Raw genomic sequence first — 21,969 nt, 5'->3', positions numbered from 1 at the left:
ATAAGAGAATCCTTCAGAAAACCTATACCTCTAGAGCAAAATAGGACTATTGCTGCAACTACTCTTCTTCCCCCAGGCAGCTGGTCACAATAAGCAGTAGATGTTAATTTTCAAAATCTCTTTGATGAGATCTCTTTGTGACTTACAAAAATTACATTTTTATTTTAAAACAAAAAATTAGTATCTTCATCCTGGCAATCTAGTGTTTATTTCTAGCTACCTATTAAAATAAGGACAGTGGCTTTCAGTCAAAATATACCATTTCATAACAGTAACCTGTTATGGCAGACTCAGTCAGAATGGAAGGCTGAGAATTTAATGGACACCAGTGGTGAGTATAAGCTTTATCTAGTTATAAAAATGGAATCTATGATTCCATACATTTCTACATTTTATGTATAAATTCTATCTATTTTTCTAAGTAATTCAAGTGTATAGAAAAAGCTGAAGCACAAATCTCACTAATTCATATCTTTTCATTGCTGTGTTATGAACAACATACTACAGCTACATAAATTTGTTTCACACCAAGTAAACACATGCACTAGCTTTGATAAAATGAAGTATACACATAAATAACAAAAGCAGAATTGAAAAGGACACATGTCTAATTATGAAAATTTAAAATGGAACCGGATTTGATGGTTAGTAAGAATGACAGTAAAAATTTAAGAATTTAGTAGGCTATAATTTAATATATATATTTATAATATTTATAATTTAACTACTGTATAATATATTTACTTAGAAAACTGGTACTTTCTAGTCCTCCCGCAGGGTGATACTTTTAGTAACTTCAAGAGTAGCTTTGCCTGAATAAGAATCCCTGCAAATAACAGCTTTTAAACTTTATTATATTCTGTGAAATACAGACTGCACTCCTGTACTATTGCTAACAACAATACCACCTTTTTAAAGACAGGCTTCAATAATGCATTTCAAAACTACTACTCTTTTTTAAACAACCTGCAAAAGAATCTAAACCTTACCCAGTGGGCCAAAGTTTCTCCTTTCCTGCACAATAGCATGGAAAAAGCAAAGGCCAAACAGCAGTTTTTGCCATATTTCTGGCTTTTGGCAACTGCTAAAGAACACAGGGTCGGAGATGGGGTCATTAAGGTATGATCGAAGAAGGTTCGCTCTGACTCCTTTTGGAGGTTCATTCGTCATTTTGATGCCATTCTGGAGGATACTAACAGGAAACTTTTCTGATGGATAACTAGTTAACCACAACCTGAAAAGAATTTTAAAAAGCACATTATCAAAAAATCATCAACATTGATAAATGCTCAGTATTGATCTGCAGAAGACTAAGTTTTATTACTTGCTTAACTGTAATGGTAACTTCTGAATTTGTTCTAAAACACAGGCATAAAGTAGATTATATTGGGCAAGTAGAAAAGATGACATCCTAATTAGATATCTATTTTATCACTGCACACGAATGATATGAATGTTATACTTCGTTGTTCACACAAAAGAAGTTTCATTTCTTTTTACTAGTGTCTTCAGCAAACAAGAAATACTGCCATTAAAAGGAGCAAAATATTAAAAATCCTACCTGAATTTATCATTGGTATTCTCAGGCACTATAACTTCCTCGCAGATTTTTTCCAAAGCAGGCATCCAGCTAGTTGCAAGATGGCAGTTCTGTAACACTACCCAGGTTCCATCAGTAATAGCCTGATAAATCATTTTTGCTGCTATTGGGCCCTGGCCTTGTCCAAGGGAAATAGTTTGAACGCTTGTGCCTCCCATGCCAACATCATCAGCAAATTTTAGCAAACCTATGACGACAAGTTTCACATGTGCAAACAAAAAGTCTATGTTATATTCATCATTTTTATAATGTAAAAACTAATTAAAGGGGCAGAAGTCAAATATTTTACTCAATTGAAAAAAAAATCTCACTTCAACAACCCAGAAGTAGGATCAAATGCTGTATCAGTCACTGTGTTTCTGAGGCATATACTAAAATTTAGCTGCATAAAGTAATACTGAAACAAAACCAAAAAAACCGCAAACAAAACAATACAAGCCAGGACAATGCCTGTCCTCTCCTTTAACCTGAAGTGCTCGGTTCCAGCCTGCACTACAGCTCTCTCCTCTCTCTGCATGGGTACAATTCTTTCTGGGGGTTGAGCTGTAAATTGGATCTTTAGATCTGGTTAAAAATAACTCTCCCTCTTTGCTATCAAAACCAGTACCTCCTAGAAATACATCCTTACTGTATGGCTCCATATTGCAATTCTTTTGGCAGAAAAACAGGTTTAAAAATAACCCTGCGGGTATTTTTTTAAAGGATATTTAACGGATGTGTTTTTAAGTGTGGTCATATACACCATTTAATTAGTAACTGAGAGGGAGGAAACTTTCTGGAGGAGGGGTTGCAACAAAGACTGGGGCAAGTCCCAAACGCCCACTGAAAGAATTGTAACGCAAGCACAGATGATAAACTGGTCTGGATGTTAAAAGCTGTTAGATCCCTAAATTGCTGCTCAGAGACTTAGACATTTCATCATCGCTGCATTCATTCCACCCTCTAGCGATTTCACTGCTATTGTATACATATGGGCAGGTGCAAATGTTTCATATTCTATCATTGCTGTATTGTATTTTAAAGACACTCTAAAGATCAAATGAAGGGGTCTACGCTATTATCAGTTTAGTCACACTCAGTGACATTTAACCAGATTTAAAAAAACATTTTTAATACCAATCTCACCTGCCATAGGATCAGCACCTGGTGATAATACAAAAATCAAAGGGGCACAGCAATTTGAATCATTGTAACTTCTTCCAAGATCAAAAGTAGGTGGTTCAATAAATGTTCTTCCCATATTTTCTGCAATGAACTCCTGCACTGCCGGAATAATTTTGTCAGGTCTCAAACATCTGAGAATAACCATGCGATCTAACCCCATCAGTGTGTTCCACGCATCTGGGAAAGCTTCTTCATGGGGTCTTACAGAGTCATATATTACCTTCCACTTTGATAAATTCTCTTTTACGTGTTCCATTAGTCCGTGGAGGTTTGTCAGACTAGATGCACGTACGAGCTCAGCCCAGGATTTGTCAGATAGCCAATCTGGAGCTGGATTGGGGTGAGGATTATCAAGAGCAACACCTCCTGTCAGTAGGAAACGCCAAACATCATCATCTATTTGGTCTTTTCCCTTCATAATGCCTACCGTCAGAAGGAAGGAGAAGAGCAGCTTATCCTTTTCAAACAGTGAACGACAGACATTATTATAGATGCTTATTGTAAAATGCTCGGTTATGTTTTTAATTCTCTCTTCTAAATCTTCACTTTTTTTGCTTTTAGCAATAGATTGAACATACAAGTTAATGAACCAAATCAATGAATACTGGTACATAGGCTCAATGTTTTCCAGATCAGAGATGCAGAAGAAGACAACAGCTGAATGAACAGCAACTGGCTTATATCCCATTCGAGTAGAATCTATTTGCATCTCAGTTACAGAGGCAATTTTTTGCTTTTCAGAGATTTCTTCAGATAACTCTTTGGATGAAGACAAAATATTAATGGCTGTTTCATCTTCTAAGATGTTTCCTTCCGAATGGGAAAGGATCTCCAGGATTTTATCTTCTATTTCCTTTAGTTGTTTCTTATTGGCTGCGCTTTCTATAATCAGTTTATTTTTCTTTTCTTCTAGCTCAGGCTTTTCTTCTGCAGCTACAATTCCAAGCAGTTGGTCCTGAAGACCCAAAGGCGTAATCATGAAGTTGAGTAGACAAACTTTCACAGCCACTTCAGGAAGATAATGAGGATTTCTTAAGCGGGTTGTCATGTAAAGCCTGAAATCTTTTGAATATTCAATTACATTTTCCCCTAATTTCATGTATTCTACTCCTTGTTGTTTGAATGTTAACTTCAACAAAATGGGTTCTATGAAAGCGTCTAGTTCTTCACCAATATTTTCTAGCAAGACTGGTGTTCCAAGCTGAATAGAATTTTCTAATGTCCTCACATAATGTGTGTCAGATAATTTGATAACTGACAGCTTGTTATTTTTCTCCATATTTTTTACCCACTTGTTAGCTTGCCTTTGAGGATCTATCATTAAAGCCCATCTTCTTGAGTTAGAAACAATTATGCCATTGTCAATGGAAAAAGAATCAATTGGCAATCCAGCAATCTGCCACGCACGGATTTTGACTGGGTCCCCTAATGTATTACTTAAGCTAAAATCACTGGAGCATGGTATGTTCTTTTCATTGCAGAGGACCTGCCATTGCTTTTGACATTTTAGGCGATAATCTACAGTAAAGGCTCCCAAATAAGCCACAGTTCCTGATGATAACAACACATCTCCTATTAGGTCTATGTACCGGATTCCTAATAATCGTGCAGCTTCCGTCCACCTATCTTTCTCTCCACCAAGACCACTAATGAGCTGTTCAGCTCTCACAAGCTTTTGTGAACAGAGTGCAATATTATTTTCTAATTCTCTCTTCCGGTCATTCATGTTGTCAAACTCATCATTCAAAGCCTGGAGGCGATCAACTACCTCCTTGAGTTCTGCTTGTTTTGTTTTTAGTTTCTGCATTTGAACTTCCAGTAATCCTTCTGCGTCTCTCAATCGTTCACGCTTTGGGGCAACCACTTTTGCAACACGGTCATACACCTCCATGGCTCGCACCCACTTGCATAGTCCTTCACAGGCAGATGAGACATTTTTTATGACAGCCGGCTGAAAATCGGGATGATCAATAAACTTCTCTCTAATTTTCTTCATTATAGCAGGAGGAATGTTATCCTTGTCATACGTCTTTAAGCTCTCAAGAAATTTCAGATCTCCAAGAATTTTTCTGGATGATCCCCAGTAGTCTTCTATCATTTTACCTATATTGCAAATAACACTAAAATCAGGCTTAAAACATGCATGTTCAAACTGAAAATATACTTGAAACATAATATGAAGAATTAACGTCAATTATTTTGCAACAGAATTTTACTATGCAACCACTATTAACTAATTAAGAAAGTCATTACCTAACAAAATTCAGACAGGAATTTCAGCATCACTAATCTATGTCATATTTATTAATTACATATTCATTCTAAATCAACCAAGCACAATAAGGGAAACAAATTACTATACAGTCTTTCTTAGCATAATTTATTAAATAAAACAGTAAGTATGTGAAAGCATTGCTTCCTAATCTACGTAACAGCTTTGGATGAAAGACATTTAAAGAATTCTTATTTTCAACTATGAAGAGTTGAACTGTGGGGGCATAGGATAGAAGAAAACTGAAAGAAAAGGGCCTCTTTCCTTTACTACCTCACAAATCCTGTGCAATCCCACAACAACATAATCCAAACAGAAAGAGCTTGTTAGAGTAATCACCTATAGCAGGGATATAACTAGAGTTCTGTCTCCCAGCATAAGTAAAAGAGTTTGGCAGCAGGGCTTAGACTGAAAATACAGGCGAATGGTGCACAGCACACCTCCAGCTCCCGGAGTTCCTCAAGGCAATGCAATTCCCAAAATTGGGTCAAAGCAAGTTGAAGAGGTGACTTTATGCTGGTGATTGGGATCATGTTTACAAAGCTTGTACAACAGTGCAATATGTGACAATGCCAAAAGCAACTCTTAGCTATTCAGTGTAGTTATATGTCACTGATAGCAAAATGCACTTTCAGTGCACATGGCTGCACTCATGCCAGAAGCACTTCACTAGTAAAACACAGCAGTACCCCAAGCATTCCTAGGGCAGGGACAACAAACACCGCATCATTACCACTGCCACTTGGATCAGGCTTCCTCTCTGGTTTAGTTCCCTTCATGACACAGATACTCTCCATGACGAGCTTCACAGGACCAGGTGGATTCTGCATGGATTTCACAAGAGAGATGTCTGAAGGATTCAGGGTATCAAGAGCTGCAAGTGCTGCCTCCAAAGCTGGCATGGCCTCAGCAAGGTCTCCTTCACACTCATCCTGTTAAGACATTGCGTAGAAGCCTGTAAACCGTCATAAAATAGCAGGTCTGCAATCTCATTTCCCCACTCCACCACAGCCTCAGAGAACCTTCTCTGCTTATAAGTACCTAATAAAAAGACTGTTCATAACATTTTGTTTCTTTTAGAGAAAACTAGTTCCACCATTTGTCCGAGCAGTTTAAAGAGGGAAGGTTTGCAGAGAAATTCACAACTTCCATAAGCCGAACCAAGAGCTGAAAAAGCCAGACAAGCTTTCAAGATCAAAGATTCTCTGGTTTGACAAGGAGAATTAAAATGCAGGTTAGGTACAGTTGTTCTTAGTTAAATCTTACAGTACTGATCAGGTAAAAATATATACTGTGTAGCTTAAGTTCTTTATCATGTATTTAGATCTATCTATCTATCTATCTATCTATCTATCTATCTTATCTATTACTAATTTTTCCAACAACAAAAAAACAACTTGAGGAATCCTGCAGCTTTCCATGGGAAATGCTGTGCTACAGATGTCTGGCTATGGCAGTATCTCCTAGGTTATGCCTAATGAGGCTCCATGGAACACTAAACCAGATTACCTAACTCTAAATGAACTGTCTTTGGGCCTGGAAACAGTATAACCTCTATCTGTTGAGAAGGACAATGTATTAGTACAGAAATAAGAGCTACACAGCTTTTGGGATGTGAACTAGAAAGGGAAGCTATGCACTACTGTGAGATACAGTCATACTCCAAACAGCCAAAATTTACTTTGTTTGCATTAGGAACATCTCATTCATCATCTCTTGCCATTTTGGTACTTTTATACCATTAACACCATCACAATTCCCATTTACTTGGAAAGACGTTGAACCCATCATGCTCCGGGCTCAAGCCCTTGTACTCTACCTTAATAGCTTTAGCAACAGCTGCTGCTTCATTGGCCTCTTTTTCATCTGCCGACACTAGTTCCTTCTTTGCATCTACTTCAACTGTTTCCTTTTCAATCTTGATCATCATTTTTTCTGTTTCTGCAGAAGTTTGAATTAATTCAGGCTGAAGGTCAGTCAGTTCTTTCTGCATCTCTGCAACCTGATGAATGTAATGGGAAAATCAAGAAAAAATTTCTGTGAACATTGTATGCATTTCACATCTTAATGTCTTAGAAAGAAAGATCAGAAAACACTACATTAATACAATCTAAATAGGGACATTTGATCTAAATAAGTATTAAAATAGTTCTCTATTGCCTATTTTTATCAAGAGCTGTTTTATTTAACTGAATAGATTTTTTAAGAACATTTTTTTTAATCATTCATGCAACACACTTGCTTTTTTATGATCCATTTCAATAATGAGATATAAATTGATTAATTGTATTTTTTTCCTCACAGTCAGTTTCAGTTGATGGAACCTTAAGTAATCCTTTATTACACAGGTGGAAAAAAAAATCCAAAAGAAACTTGGAAGGAAACACAGAATTAGTGACATCAACAGCTGCAAATTGGATGGCACGTATTCAGTGTTTTCATCTGAAACTTACTTGTGAAGATGCAAATTCAAGTTTTTGAAGTCCTGTGAGATAACGAGCTCTCATCATGTCAACCTCTTGCCTTTTGCTATTCAGCAGAGTCTTGAAGGTAAGAATCATTTCGAGGTATGAAGTTGGTGTCACATAGTTGTGTCTTCGCAGTACAGCGTAATAGCTGATGGAGAGCTCTCTCACACTTTCTTGGAAATATTTGCACATGGACACAACCCTAGAGAAAATTTTTCCACATTACTATGAAAATACTATCTGTCTTTATGTTAATTATGAGGAAATACCTCTAAGCTTATGAAATTATATTAGTGTTAGTGTAGGCAGAATTGTTTTTTTGCCTGTTATAACAAATATTTTAGACTCCTTTCAAAGAGTGGCCTGATTTGCAGAAACATCAGATACATATATCTAGGTATCTTTGACTTGCACTGAAATCCCAGAGTTGGCTTAGCTTTGTCCATTTATAAGGACAGTTTCCTGATCAAGTATGTTGGGGGTGTGAGTGGGAAGGGAACAAACATTAACTTCATATATTTCTTGACAAATAAACTCATACTCTTTTCTAATGTCATCTTCGAGTTCAACATCCTCTAAAAACTTGTTAGCAACCATTTCTAAAGCATCTGTGGGCCAGCTTTGGAACCAGTCAATGGTGCAGCAGTTTATCAGTGAAGGGAACATCCGCAATCGATTCCGAAATGCATCTCCAATAGGACTCATGGCTAGAAAAATAAAGTAAAATTCACAATTGTTACCTAAGTTTGTTTGCAGTTAGGAAGCAGAATAAACTAAGCCTAAGAAAAAACATTCTAAGAAATAAGACACTGTATACAGACCTAACACAATATGCAAATTTTTCTTCACCCTTTCAATAAAGAAATTGTACATAGCAAGGGGAGTGGCTTCAATTTTCCTGTTCTCCAACCTTGCTGCACCTTGCATTTTCTCAACAATTTCAGCTTTCTCATCTGTTGCAAAGATATTAGGCACATCACCGGTATTTAAAAGCATGTTGATATCTTCTACAAATGCTTCATCCTTTATTTGATTATCACAGAACAAAAAGGACACATTATTGTTACCAACACCTGCTTTCAGCATGACTCGTTTTACATCATCTTTCCATTCATGGGTGCCATATGACTTCGTAATTTCAATTTGAAAGAGTTCAAAGCTGTTCATGTAGGTGGCCAGCTTGGTAGCACTTTGTCGACCACTCCCGCCAACCCCTACTAACAACAGATGTCCGTTATCCTGTTTCAATACCCTGCATATCCTTGAGATATGCTCAATAGCAAACTTGAACATGACTAAGGACATCGGTGCTTTGCTGATGTTGTTGTATTCCTCAAGGTAGTATTCCATCACAGTTGTCAGTTGCTTTAAGTCTGTGATTTCATCATAGACTTTTACATTACTGTCCGGGTTCAAATAGTCTCCAAAGAACAGGCTGCGAATATCATCATCAGAGATTTCTCCAGTAGGCGAGAGATGACTCAGTACCTACGGAAAGAACAAGAATCAACAGATAATTCAAACTACTAGGAAATTATTTTCCTTAAAGTCATAATCATTCTTATCTACATTGTAGGAAGCACTGTTTTCCAGCTATAGCCAGTTATTACCTTAGTTTGGACAAAAAAAAAAACAACCAAAAAACCAGAAAAAACACCTACGTGGGGAACATGCTGTAGGTTGACATACAAGTTTCTATATATGCATACTTCACGAGAGATTTTGGTGTCAAATATAGTAGCAGTTCCCAAAAGGCTTCTCAGAAAAGTACCCACTGCTGCCATTGGTTCATCCAAATATTAATTTAAGGAAAAGCACAGATAAATATTGTGTAAGACATTTATTCCAGATAGCCCTCTGTACCAACGCAGAATCCTTTTGAAGTTATGAATCATTCTGATATGAACTAGTTAGTATTACCTTGACTAAGAATATGTAAAGTAATACTGAATAGAAGACCATCCATACTTTTTAAATACACTGATCAAAATAATTAAAAATATGTCCAATACTAATGTAATCTCAATGACTAAGTATTTCTGAAAACGCATCAGTCTCATTCTTGGTCCCAGCTCATTACCAGAAAATACCTTATCAAAGCTCTGCTTGAAGGCATTTGATGTTGTCTCTTGTACCATCTGAAAGAACAGCTTCCTGTCCTCCTCATCAACTAAGCGATCATAGAAAACTCGGTATACCTCATGAATCCAAAGTCTGATCAGTTTATCTCCATCCTGAAAAATGTAAATACAAGAAAACAGGTAAATATAGCTCAGGCAGGATTTCTCTAAAAACAAAAGGATAGAAATGTCCATCTGGACCCTGCTATATCTTGTACTAAACTCAGTGGGAATCTTTCAATTCCAAGCCATTCAGCACATGGTTCAGCATCTGCTAACTTAACGGTCTTCCTCACCTAGTTACTGTCTCATCCTTCCTGCCAATACAAACTGGGACTCTTATGTCAAAGTATTTTTCTCTACTGTATCAAACCCATCCACCCTTCCAACATAAAGTAAAGAATAAATCTTTCAAAGATATGGCTCATGGGCTCTAACCCAAGCCCTCCTCAAAAGTGTTGCCTGGTAAGATTTCCTGTAAATAGCTTGTAGCTGTTTTGTTCTGTTTCTGCACCAAAACCATACCCCCCAGCAGAAATAAAACTTTTAATGCTCCTTTAATCTGACATTGTACTGAAAAGGGATGAAAAAAGTAGAAGGATTAAAATTATATACACCTATCAGTATTTATTTGTAGTTTGTGACAACAGGCAAACTCAGGGCTAAATTATTCAGTCCTGCTCGCTGATGAGTTTACAATTTGTGAAAAAGAGATACTGAGTCTTTTCCCATGTTTGTTTCTTTTGTATATTAAGTTTGCAAGTTCAAGAGAAGGGGCTGTCTGACTTGATGTACAGGCCTTAACGGATGGGCCTTGGGGGCCAACTATAATACGTATAAAAAATATTAACAAAAATGACAGCTGACTCCTTCAAAGACAGAGAAAATATCTAACAAGGTATTCAGGGACCATCTGATTTTAAACCTTGCAAATCTATTGAAATCATAGTTCATATATTTTGAGATGTTTACTTACTGATATTATAAAAATAATTAACTTTTTTCCATTGCTCTTTCTTACAGCAACATAATTAAACTACAACTTACTTGCAAATGAGTGTGTGGACAGAGCAGCACTCCTTTAATAACCCTGGAAAAATCCCGTAGATTAAAAACATAGTGGGATTTTGAAGGAGTTGGGAGAAAATTACCAACTGCCATTTTATACATCACCATTGTCGCTTGGACCATCATCTTACCCAGCCTTAAGAAGGAAAAGAGATAAAATTTTAATTTGTGCAGATGAATCCCAGGAGAAAAGATGACAAAGGCATAACAGGAAATACATCGCATTACCTTAGAAACATAGGCTCAAAGCCTTTGCTGAAATGCCAGTCAGCAACTGCAGTAAAAATCTTAGTTAATATGTCATCATCAAAAGAACAGATAGATACAATATTCAAGTGTCGTGTGAAGCGTCCTGTAATACACACAAAAAGATACCGAAAGATTTAGGAATGTCCAAACATTTTTCCACCTTTCAGCTAGCGTATTCTAGGACTGATTGCCACTAAAAACCAATATTTGAATCTGGCTCCAGCTCCATGATTTTGTTTCTGGCAAATTTCTGCCCCAGTAGTGATGCAAAAGAAATATAAACTGGTTTATATTTTATATCAGTATTTCACTTAGAGGAACTGTTTTTAATATGAAAAACATGAATCTCCACTACAAGTCCACTACTACCCAAATTTAAATTTCAGCTCACATTAACCCTGTTGATTGTGATATGATAGAGTAAAACTTTACAAAATCAAGTATCTTGTTATCGGCTTTCATCTCAAAAAAATCAGTCTATACACTAGTAGATTTTACAAATTTAGCTGTATCAGAGTAATTATTTTAATAAAGCCTCCTCAGAGCATATACATTTATACCTGTATTGGAGTGTTTAAATGAGGCAAAGTAGCATAAAGTGCCTTATAACAGTGTAGCTGTAGCTACATTAGAGCTTTTACTGACATAACTTTTTCATTAGAAAATATAACCTCACTTGATATGACAGGAATCATGGACTTGGAGGCAACATGCTTGTAAGTAAATGCAGGCAACCTATCTTAGCAGCAGGAGATACAATTTCAGAAGAGAAGTGCCAGAAAGACTTGGCAAGAAGATGCATTCCCTCTCTTTTCCAAAAAATAGAAAATGGAAAAAGTGTCCCATTCTCTAATTTTAAAAATATTTTCATCATTTACAGTTTAATCAACATTCAGAACATTGTTTCTAATGTTGATTAAACTCTCCTTGGAACAGGTACAGATTTGACCTTGAGCATGCAGACTTCTATTTGGAATGACCCAGCCCAGTTGAAGGTATTTGTAGTTTTACAAGTGATCCAAGAAATGTAGAATTTGTCATCGACAAAACTGAACCTGCCTCTTAACTTCAGTCAATTAGATAACTTCTTGCCATAGTAATATATTTCCTACCTGTAATATCATTCCTGCCTCCCCCAGGTGGACCCATAGCTGAAACAAGCAGCACGTCTATGATATCAATCTTGGATTTATTTTTCTGGTCATACCAGTGACCATGATCAATCCATTGTCTGAGAAGCTCAATAGGTGGCTGGGCTCCATACACTTCCTTTGCAGGCATGTTTAGGTCATCTGTGGAGAGCATAGGCAAAAACAAAACAAAAACCTCAGTGTTTAAGAATTATCATTGTCTTTCAAAGCTAAGAAATAAAAATAACTGAAGTAGAAAAAGGTTGTGTCTTGTTATTCTTCCTTCCCATTAAACTAACTAAAATCAAATGGCCTTACACTTCACAGGCATATTTAGGGGTGGTTGGTGATTTTATTTTATTCTATTTCGTGTCATGAGACAACACTATGAACTATTCTGAAGACAACCAACACCTAAACAGTTCGAAACTTTTCAGCAGGGGGCAGTGCTAATCCTTCTTTGGATGCCTGAAAAAAGCCAGAGAACTGGGGCAAGCCAAAATTACTATCCTCAGTTAATCACTTCCTTTGCCTAAAGCCAAAATTAAATTGATATAAAAACTCTGCCTTACCCACAAACATAATAGCTTTTTTCCCCGAAGGAGGTCCAAATAATCCCTTTCTTCTTTTGTCCAGCTTGGACATAATAATATCCTGGGTTTGGCTGGCAGAGGTTCTTGCAGAGAAGTTGATGAAGCTTGGGATATATTTTTGCTTTGGAAGTTGTAATAGAAAATTGTTTGTTATAGCTGATTTTCCAGTGCCAGTGGGACCCACAAAAAGCAAAGGGACATTATGCTCCACGTATGTTTTAAGAAAAAACATTTGTCTGGCTGTTTCCATTGTTGGAATGATCAGCTCAGATACCTGTCACACAGGAAAGTAAATGAAAAACTGAAGTCAAAAATCTTAATGCCTTAATCAACATGAATATTTGCAAGCCACTACAGGAAGCCTGTAGCATAAATGCATTTTTAAAAAATTCTTTTCTCTGAAAACTCAGGCTATAACAAGATTCTGCTAGATAGTATGACCCCATTTCTTTTTCAGTATTTATACAGTAAATAGCGCAACTAGCATTATCTGTATTTTGGTTCATAGACACTATATAAAGCCTGGAGGGAGATCTGCAGAGTTAACTATGGCTTAATTCTGTTCCCCAACTGTACAAAGGGAAAGGAATTCTGCTATGGATTTTTTTTCTCTTCCTCATCTTCCACCTATCATTAGTGACTGCGCACTAGATGTCAAGATTTTACACAGCAGAATGAAACGCAATCTTACATCTCTCATGTACTTAACAGACAAGACAGTTGCAACTAGAATGGAATGAAAAGCTGAACAAATATTGCTTAAGGTATCTTGAAATTTCATTTCCAGAATAGGTACTTTTTGCAGATCTCTGCTGTGCTAAACCTCCCTTGAGTTCACAGCTGCCATCAAATATGAGTGCCCCTGTTTGGAAATGGAGGGGATCCAGGACTCTCAGTACTGATCTCCATAACCCAAAGAAGTAGTAAGTCTCTTTACTTGCTCTTTGTGATTAACTCATACTGTAATATCATGGTATCAACCCCAGAAAACAAAAATCAAGGAACAGAAATTTAGGCTTTGGCCTTTCCCCACCATGATTTCCCCAACATCAGATGCTATTACAGAGATTAAAGCAGAACCAAAAATTTTAACCAGCAGCCAACCTCAGGGCTCCATATTCACCTGCAGTGCTGGACTTTCAATATTAATTGTACCAGAATTAAGACATAAGCATGAAAAGGAACCTACAGAGATTAATGATAAGTTGGAGATCAAACAGTAAACGGCCTAATATAGTAGAATCGGAGCTAGCTAAGGTAGTTGATTTATACTGCTGAATCATTTAGTCAAGGAATTATATTCTATAATGAAAGATATCAATGTGGACCTTAGCCCCTGGGGAGATAACTTGCTCTTCTTTTGTGATGTACTCCATCCACACATTCCACTGCCCACTACCATGCTTGTGAAAATAGAAGTCATAAACACTCCCTGTTAATTGAAAAACACAACACAGGAAAACACACTGATTAAATAATAAAAATAAACTTCAATCATTTTAGTGAGTTGTCCAACACTGTAAGATAATAAAGCCTTTCTAGTACATGAGATGCCCTTTCCCCCCCCCCACCATTACCATCACCAAATTATTTTAGGTTAGATTCAGCTACATGGTTTGAGTACATGAGGCATATGCTACTCCTGGTTAAAAGAGCCAGGAAAGAGCACCCAACCGTGCAGCCCAAGGCTTGGCAGATGGTGGCTTTCCTACAAACTTATTATCTGCCAGGCACTCTATTCTCCCTTAAAGTGCTGAGATCTTACTGCTTTATAAAAGGCCAGGCAAGTACAGTTATAAAGAAGCACCTTTTTCTGGGAAGATATTGTTTCTGGTAAGCTTCACACTTTTAGGGCGTGGGTTTTCATCATTTACTCCCAGTAACAAGTTGCGGTAAAACAAATCAAATTTCTTTCTGCTGTCTGCATCGATGATCCCACCGACTGTCCAAACCAAAGCAAAAAGGAAAAGGCCCTGCAGCCACAAGGTGATATGCTGACTAGACATGCTTTCCTTCTCTTCTTCCTCGGATTGCTTTATTTCATCTAAAACACATATTTTAGTGAATTTTAGTTAAATGCTGGTAATAATCATAAATCCCAATTCAAAATGCCTTTTCTGCAAAAGTATTCTGAGATAAACTTAGAGCATTGTCTTCAGTGGAACAAAGCCAATCTACAGAGTGAGGATCTCATCTGTGTAAGGTACTGTTTATAAATAAAAATAAATGAGAAGAAAAAAATATTTACAAAGGGTCCTAATTCTTTTCTTCTGATGCTAGCAAACAGCAAGCAAAAAATATGGAATACGCTCACAAGATCATGTTTCAATTTTGTAATGATACCAGTGTCTAAATGTGAAATGCTAAAGAATTATTATTAATACTGATCAGTGAGAAGAAAGGACTTCTATTATATAATCCTAACAGTAAAGAATTCCTTTGGTATTTCCTTGTGTCTGATAACCTGCACCTTTGTCATGGGACACAGCAGGAAAAAAATATAAAAATTGAAATAAAAAGAATAAGGCTTAGGGTACTTACCAAGCAGACAAGTATAAAGTTTCATCAAGCTATAACTCAGATGACTAGAGGACGTTTGTACAATAGCTTTGCAATGAAGTTGAATAAACTCTAAACAGGGCTGGACTAGCCACATAAACAAGTCATTGACCTATGCGAAGAAAATGAAATGGCTTTAAAACAATGCAGAAGTTGCCACATTTCCCACTGGCCCTCAATTCTCTCTCAATAAAACATAAGGCATCAGAAATTCTCCAAGTTGGCAGAGGGAAGATCAGGACAGGGCCTGTGTGAGGCAGTACATAAGCAATCACAAAGTCACGCCATCACTATCTCATGGCAAAAAGAAGTTGTTTCTATCACTGAGAAGTTAACAGCAGGAATTTGTTACCCAGTTACTAATCCAGACAGCAGAGCAGTAGCTCAGCCTTGTGGGACTGCTGCTTTGCTTGGGTAATAACAGCATCATTCCAACAGAAACAAAGATAAGGGCTTCATCCTCTCTTAGAAACGACAAGCCCCTGCTGAGGGCCAGCACAGATCCTGTGCCACAGCAGAAATTCCAGAAAGCTGGAACTGGCTAGTACCTGTGGAGTGCCACAAGCCTCAAGCTGAACTCTAGTTGTCTGAGACAGAAGGATGCATTCAAAACATTTTGAGTCTTCCAGTTTTTATCACATTGCATTTCTAATACTCATGGCATCTCCAGCTCTCAGGTACTTTCCTTGCAACATTTGACATGCATCACTACAAAATAATTTCAAACAGCCTCTAAGAGATCTGGGACCCTCTAAATCATGACAGTACTTCAAAAAGTTTTGACTCTGCTTGACTGCCTTCAAGTGAGCAAACTGTGAACATCACCTTAAAATTAATCTTCTAAATTAGACCTATGTAAAAAATTAAGTCTCGCACCAGCTCTCGGTGTTCTTCCTGCAGGTTTGGAGGCAGTGTATTCATGTAGGAATCCTTCAGTGCCTTCCAGCCTAACTGTTGTGAGTCCATATAGATCATACCACACCTGGGAAGAAAAACCGACTGTGGTACAGAAATAGATGTGCAAGGGGGGACAGTTCAAGTTTTAATGCTTTCACATTACCTGCTGACAGTTGCTGGAGATGCCTCTTCTAAGTCTGCCGGCTCAAAAATTAAACTCATTTTTGAATTCATCTGAATTATTTCACCACTCATTAAGCATAGCTAGAAGAAGAGCATCATGTAAACATGATCTAGTCATGTCAGTACTGATCATTCAGTCAAAGCAATGCATGTCATAAAATCACTGAACATTCTCCTTAGTGTCACTCCTCATTCACTCATTAGTATTCTCACAATAAATGATATTTTCTGACCTTGTCTCAACTTTTCCATGTATTGCTGCAATGACTTGCAGAGACACAGAGAACAATGCTCTATCTTTACATAACTCTGCAAGGAAAAGCAGTTATGACCTGCAGCCTTTTTGAAATTAATTTACTTTTTAAGTAATCTAAGCAAGTTCAGCTTTCAGTTACAGAACTGAGTTTATGTATTTCAGTTTCCTAAAAGGGTCAATACAAAAGCCGCAGTGAGAGGTTTGATGGCCATCAAACCAAGGCTTTTAGGGAGAAGTAACATCATCTAATAAACCCACTCATATAATGGGGGAAAAAAGCAATGCTTTTCAGCATGTCAGCCTTTCCTGAGTCTCACACCTCCTTTGACTAACACGGTAACAATATCGCTACTACTAAAATAAAGTGCGCATTTTGAAGGATGACCTTATTGGCAAAAAATAGGCTACCTTCTTATTATCATCCAGCACAGTGTTCATGTTCTCTATCCAAACTGCATCCACTGGGCCATCAAAAATAATCCATTTCCGATCGTCTGTGGCAGAAGATGCTTGTTCCCTGAAGGCATTTGCAAGAACTCCATCTGTCCACTCATGGCTTACAGGATCAAAACAGCCATACAACTGCCCCATAGTGATTGCTTTGGGATTAATAACCTTGTATTCAACAGCAAATTCATCCATGGATTTTGCTGTGTAAAAAGACAAATAGATGAGCTTGAGAATTTGATAGGTTAGTTTCATTCAACAACTTAAGTACAGAACAAGAAGATACCTGCAGATTCTACTTTAGCTGTCCAAAGCAAAAAAAAAAACCCACATTTGGCAGCTAGGCAGCAGTAAATAAAAAATTCCAATATTTGTACAAGGAAAGTGCAAATTCCTATGTGCAAAAGCACATGAAAAGAAAAAGAAAATGCACAGCAGAAAAGGTTTTATATGTTTAGGGAAATTGTAAGTACCTACCATATCAGAGCTAGTTTTTTCAAGAGTACTATGCACAAATACAATGCTTAATAAAATTCACAAAAGCATAAACATGCTAGTATGTTTTACTATTCCAGTAAATGCAGATAAAAATACTTCCAGACAAATATACCAGACAAAAAGAGTTCAATGAATAGGAACTTCCCAGTTGAAAAAGCAAAATATAGGACAATTAACAGTCTGGGCATATCTCTGCAAAGGGAAAACATTACTCATAGAATTAACTTCATTTAATGTGAAGGTTGTGGCAGAACAATGTTACCTGCGTACAGATCACCAAGGGCTCCAGCGAGCACTTTGTATGCACAGGTCTTCCCACTCAAAGGATCTCCAACAATCATGAAACCATGGCGCACCAGCATCATTTCATATATCTGTATCAGTGACAAGAGAGTGACTCTAACAAAGCACAAAAGCAAGTGTTATGTGTATGGAACTAGAGGTAACTCTCCTGTGCTCAGACGCAACAGGACAAAATATCAGCCAAATATCTGCACTCTACTAAGGCTAACTGGAACACTAACCCAAATCAGAAGGCAGTCATATTATTATGGCTATTCTCACTGATAAAATTTTAAGTCATTGCCCCCTAGACATCCTCCCCTTACTCCCATGATTTTTTCTCAGTTAAAATACGCTCTCTGTAATATTCTATTAATTGATCATGAAAACTATTAGCTATTAATTCATGACACATTAGCTATTAAATCATGACAGTGAATCAAGAATGTTTCTGCTGTCACACTTTTCTTCCCCAGAATTATATTAAAATAAACCTGAATAATTTTTCCAATGAACCAGGGAACTGGCTGAAGATCCATTTTGTTTATATTTTCAGTTAGTGCCTTGACAAACAGGTCATAGTCGGGTGTAGGAAGAACCACTCCAGGAAACAGGTCAGATATGATGCCCTTTTAAGGAAAAAGAATAGAAGGCTACTTAAACACTGATTTGTCACGGTTTGGGCAAACCAGGACAAGATTACAAAAAGGGAAAATTCCCAAAGCATTAAAAAAAATAATCAACAAGTAAAACAATATTCATACAGATAACAGGACCTTAAAAGGAAATGTCCTCAGCTGGACAAAATGAACTTCTATGCAAACTAGAAGCCTAGCCTTAATTTTCTATTCAAGCAGCATGCAAACAGAAACTTCATCATTTTCATTCTGCCTTCAAATTTCTAATTGACCTTAATTTAGTTGTCCATATCTCTTCTGCAGCAAAAAGCCAGAATGCAAACCTCAAAGAATGGTTTCCATGAATGAAACAGAACAAAGTGCTTTTAGCAAGATATCTTATAAACATTTTATAGAATAACTTAAAAGACACCCCTGAAAGTTTGTTTTTCAAAATAATCCTAACAGAGCCAAAGAGCGCATCAAGATCATTGGACTGAAATAACTCTACATTAATATGGCAGCATCTGGATCAAATTGTTCAAAATTAAGATAATGACCTGCTTTTGTAGGTTCTTTTAACGGACCTCATCATCACAAAACTTAAACGCAGAGGCCTCATAGCCTACCTGAAACAAAGGCACATCCTGTGCCAAGAATTTGGCCAAGTTAACATCCAGCAAAGCCCGAAGTAACAATACGCTTTCATTTTCAGTTGGGTACTTCAATTTCAAGTTTCCTGCTGCTGTCAGGACAGATTTAACAGCACGCATCCCATAATCATAGTGATGCTGAGATGACAGCTGCTCTGAGCACAAACGGTAAGTGGCAACAATTTTCTGGGCAAGACTGTGGATATTAAAATATCACATGTAAAATGAAAATGTCTCAACGTACAAGAAAAATAATTTAAGTACTTATATACACAAAGTAACTGCAGTGAATATCAGACATATCAGCTGGCAAGATGATCCAAAACACCTAGGAAGTAAAACTGTAGATTATGCCATGCCATAGAATGTGTGCGCCGTCTAGGAATTCTGTTTGATATTATGATCCATTTTTCAAATGATCCTGTGTAGAGGTGCATATCCATCAACATGAGATGGTTCATGAGAACTGATGATAAAGATGATGGTTCATGATAAAGCAGGAGATTAAAAAGTACTTTCTGGAGAAACGGAACATTGACAGCCTTCCAGAATTATATGCCTCAAACACACACATGTGCTGTAGAGAGGAATGAGGTATATCAGACTCAACTGAGGTGGAAAATTCAGTATATGTCTTACCTCCGAGAGTCCAGAAATCCCATTGAATAAAGTGAAATTTCTCCAATCAAAGCATAATCTGGAACCATCATGGCAACTGTTCGGAACAGTGCCTATAAGAAAAAAAGTAAGATATAAGCTTAGACTATGGAATATGGTATTAACTGGTGTCTGTTCTGTAAGAATAGCATCTCTCCATAAATTTATGAATTTCTAGAATTCAGGAATCATCTGAAATCTATGAGATTGCATTAGAATTCTATTATATTATGACCTTATCAAGAGGTCTGTGCTAAACACTGTAAGAACAAAGTTCTGAAAGAGTCATGATCCTAAAGAACTATTAATAGAGGAAAAGGGAGGTATCATTCATTTCACTTCCATAATAGACAAACTAGCTCACAGTGTGATTAATGTCTTGTAAAAGGTCATGCAAAAAATTGTGTTAAAGCTAGAAGAAAAAATAGGACCATATCAGCCTCTCTGCAGTGTCTCAGCAACTTGCAAATTTATGATAAATTTAAATTGGGATTTGGATCACCAAGCCATTGTAAATCAGGAGAATTTCCACTTAGAGAGAGCACAGTTAAAGCTGTGAACTGGTATCAGTATAATTAGACTGAGATCTTTCATTTGTGTATTTTGTAAAATCCTAAACACTTATTAAAACCCAGTGAAAAGCACAGCAGACTGCATTCAAGTATATTTGATTGCTGCCTTCCTTTTCTTATTACAATAGACCAGAAGCTGCAAATTCTGTTTAATTTCTAAAGAAATGAGAATTCCAGATTTACCTTCAGATTATCAGGTAGTTCTGCCCGTCCAGCATACCCAGGATTCATCGTGATAAACACAGCACATGAAGGATTGAGAGAGATCTCTGTCCCTTCAAAGATGAATGTTTTGAGTTTGCGAATAATAGCTTGCTGGATGCTAAGTATTTGTTGGGCAACTACAGATAATACTTCAACCTAATACAGACAGAATAGATTGGAGAACAAGACACTTAGAGGCAATATAAAATGGGTTTGTTTGTATATTTTGATGGCAATATTTGCATTCCTCCAGGTGAAAATCACCCTGTGTCTGATAATTGAGCCTAAATATTATCTGCCTATTGAAGCAATCCTCTGAAAATTAGTGTCATCATTCCCTATTCAGCGAATGTAGACATGAACAGAGGCCTCTAAAAGCCTCCACAGGGAAATACCATGTGCCTGAAGGTAGACATCTAAGTTAGGTGGACAGGAACTCCCTCTGGAGGCCTCCAAAAGCACTTTCCTTTCATCTCAGACAACGTAAAGAATTTAGGCTCTTCAGAAAGACTGATTCACTCAATGCCACAAATTGATGGTAAACGTATAAATGGGAAAGGCAGCCTAGCACCAACCCTCAGTGCTTTAAAGTATCAAGTTAACAGAATATTGGAAGATGAAAATGCTAAACATAAATTAATTAAAGAAACAAGTTACAGCAGACAAATGGAGAAATTAAGGTGTTAAGGATATTAAAACATACAAAATATAACTTCATGGAATTTCCACATTTATTAGTATTTACTTAAATCTAACTCCATCAAAATAACAATAAAAATTATACAAAGTCAATAGTGACCAAATTAAAAAAAAAAAACAAAACCAAAAAAATCAGAGTAAGACCAAGGAGGGGATTAGATTTGTCTGGTTACACAGCTATAATTAATCAGGTCACTCAGTTAGCAAGACTCAGCGAGTCATCACAGAAACCCCTGCACTGGGATTTATCTGTCTTGTGCTGGACATAGATAAACACAGCCCCACAGCTGTAGCTTGATTTCTCAAGAAGATAAGGACAGTTCTTTCCCAACAAATAAGTGTCACATACAAAAGAGGAAACTGTGCAGGAACATTTTTTTCAGTTATAATAACCCAGAACCAAGACTTATGCAACACAGCACAGGTAGACATGTGCTCCTACAGCAGGCAGCTGAGAACCTATTTCTGTGCCAGCGATTATCAAAACAAAGAGGCTACACCACAAATAAAAGTAGAAAATTGGCAATAATGCTGTCATGTCTAGATATAAAACTTCTTGTGTCTTAAATTAAAGGTTTATCACTGTATTAAATTAAAGGTTTATCACTGTATTTGCTTGAGTTAAGACCTTACCTCAATTCTATTGAACTCGTCAAAGCAGGACCATGCACCAGATTGTGCCAGCCCTTTAAAGAACTTGCCCATTGCCTTGTAATCGAGACCATCAGAGCAATTAAAGACCACACACTACAACAAAAACACACAGAGAACACCTCTTACT

The 21,969-nt window shown here is 37.0% G+C and overlaps 1 protein-coding gene across 1 annotated transcript in view; it reads right to left on the bottom strand.

Annotated features, from left to right (window-relative positions):
• DNAH3 (dynein, axonemal, heavy chain 3) overlaps positions 1–21,969 on the bottom strand; it is a 62,783-nt gene that overhangs the window by 6,303 nt on the left and 34,511 nt on the right. The window contains exons 31-55 of the mRNA XM_014936199.1: positions 21,822–21,935; positions 20,469–20,645; positions 19,696–19,787; positions 19,033–19,252; positions 18,281–18,415; positions 17,767–17,878; positions 16,968–17,209; positions 16,284–16,384; positions 16,100–16,205; positions 15,206–15,335; positions 14,472–14,708; positions 13,993–14,096; positions 12,644–12,938; positions 12,054–12,233; positions 10,921–11,044; positions 10,672–10,828; positions 9,595–9,738; positions 8,326–8,992; positions 8,046–8,211; positions 7,490–7,706; positions 6,856–7,038; positions 5,770–5,968; positions 2,726–4,867; positions 1,562–1,787; positions 990–1,234 (exon numbers count right to left, since the gene is read on the bottom strand). Coding sequence (XP_014791685.1) covers positions 990–1,234; positions 1,562–1,787; positions 2,726–4,867; positions 5,770–5,968; positions 6,856–7,038; positions 7,490–7,706; positions 8,046–8,211; positions 8,326–8,992; positions 9,595–9,738; positions 10,672–10,828; positions 10,921–11,044; positions 12,054–12,233; positions 12,644–12,938; positions 13,993–14,096; positions 14,472–14,708; positions 15,206–15,335; positions 16,100–16,205; positions 16,284–16,384; positions 16,968–17,209; positions 17,767–17,878; positions 18,281–18,415; positions 19,033–19,252; positions 19,696–19,787; positions 20,469–20,645; positions 21,822–21,935 — 6,715 coding nt within the window. The remainder of the gene's footprint in view (positions 1–989; positions 1,235–1,561; positions 1,788–2,725; positions 4,868–5,769; positions 5,969–6,855; positions 7,039–7,489; positions 7,707–8,045; positions 8,212–8,325; positions 8,993–9,594; positions 9,739–10,671; positions 10,829–10,920; positions 11,045–12,053; positions 12,234–12,643; positions 12,939–13,992; positions 14,097–14,471; positions 14,709–15,205; positions 15,336–16,099; positions 16,206–16,283; positions 16,385–16,967; positions 17,210–17,766; positions 17,879–18,280; positions 18,416–19,032; positions 19,253–19,695; positions 19,788–20,468; positions 20,646–21,821; positions 21,936–21,969) is intronic.

Source organism: Calidris pugnax, unplaced genomic scaffold (assembly GCF_001431845.1).
Source record: "Calidris pugnax isolate Ruff unplaced genomic scaffold, ASM143184v1 scaffold17, whole genome shotgun sequence".
Lineage (NCBI taxonomy): Eukaryota > Metazoa > Chordata > Aves > Charadriiformes > Scolopacidae > Calidris > Calidris pugnax.
The sequence above is the reverse complement of the archived record's forward strand: the minus strand, read 5'-3'. Positions and strand labels throughout refer to the sequence as shown.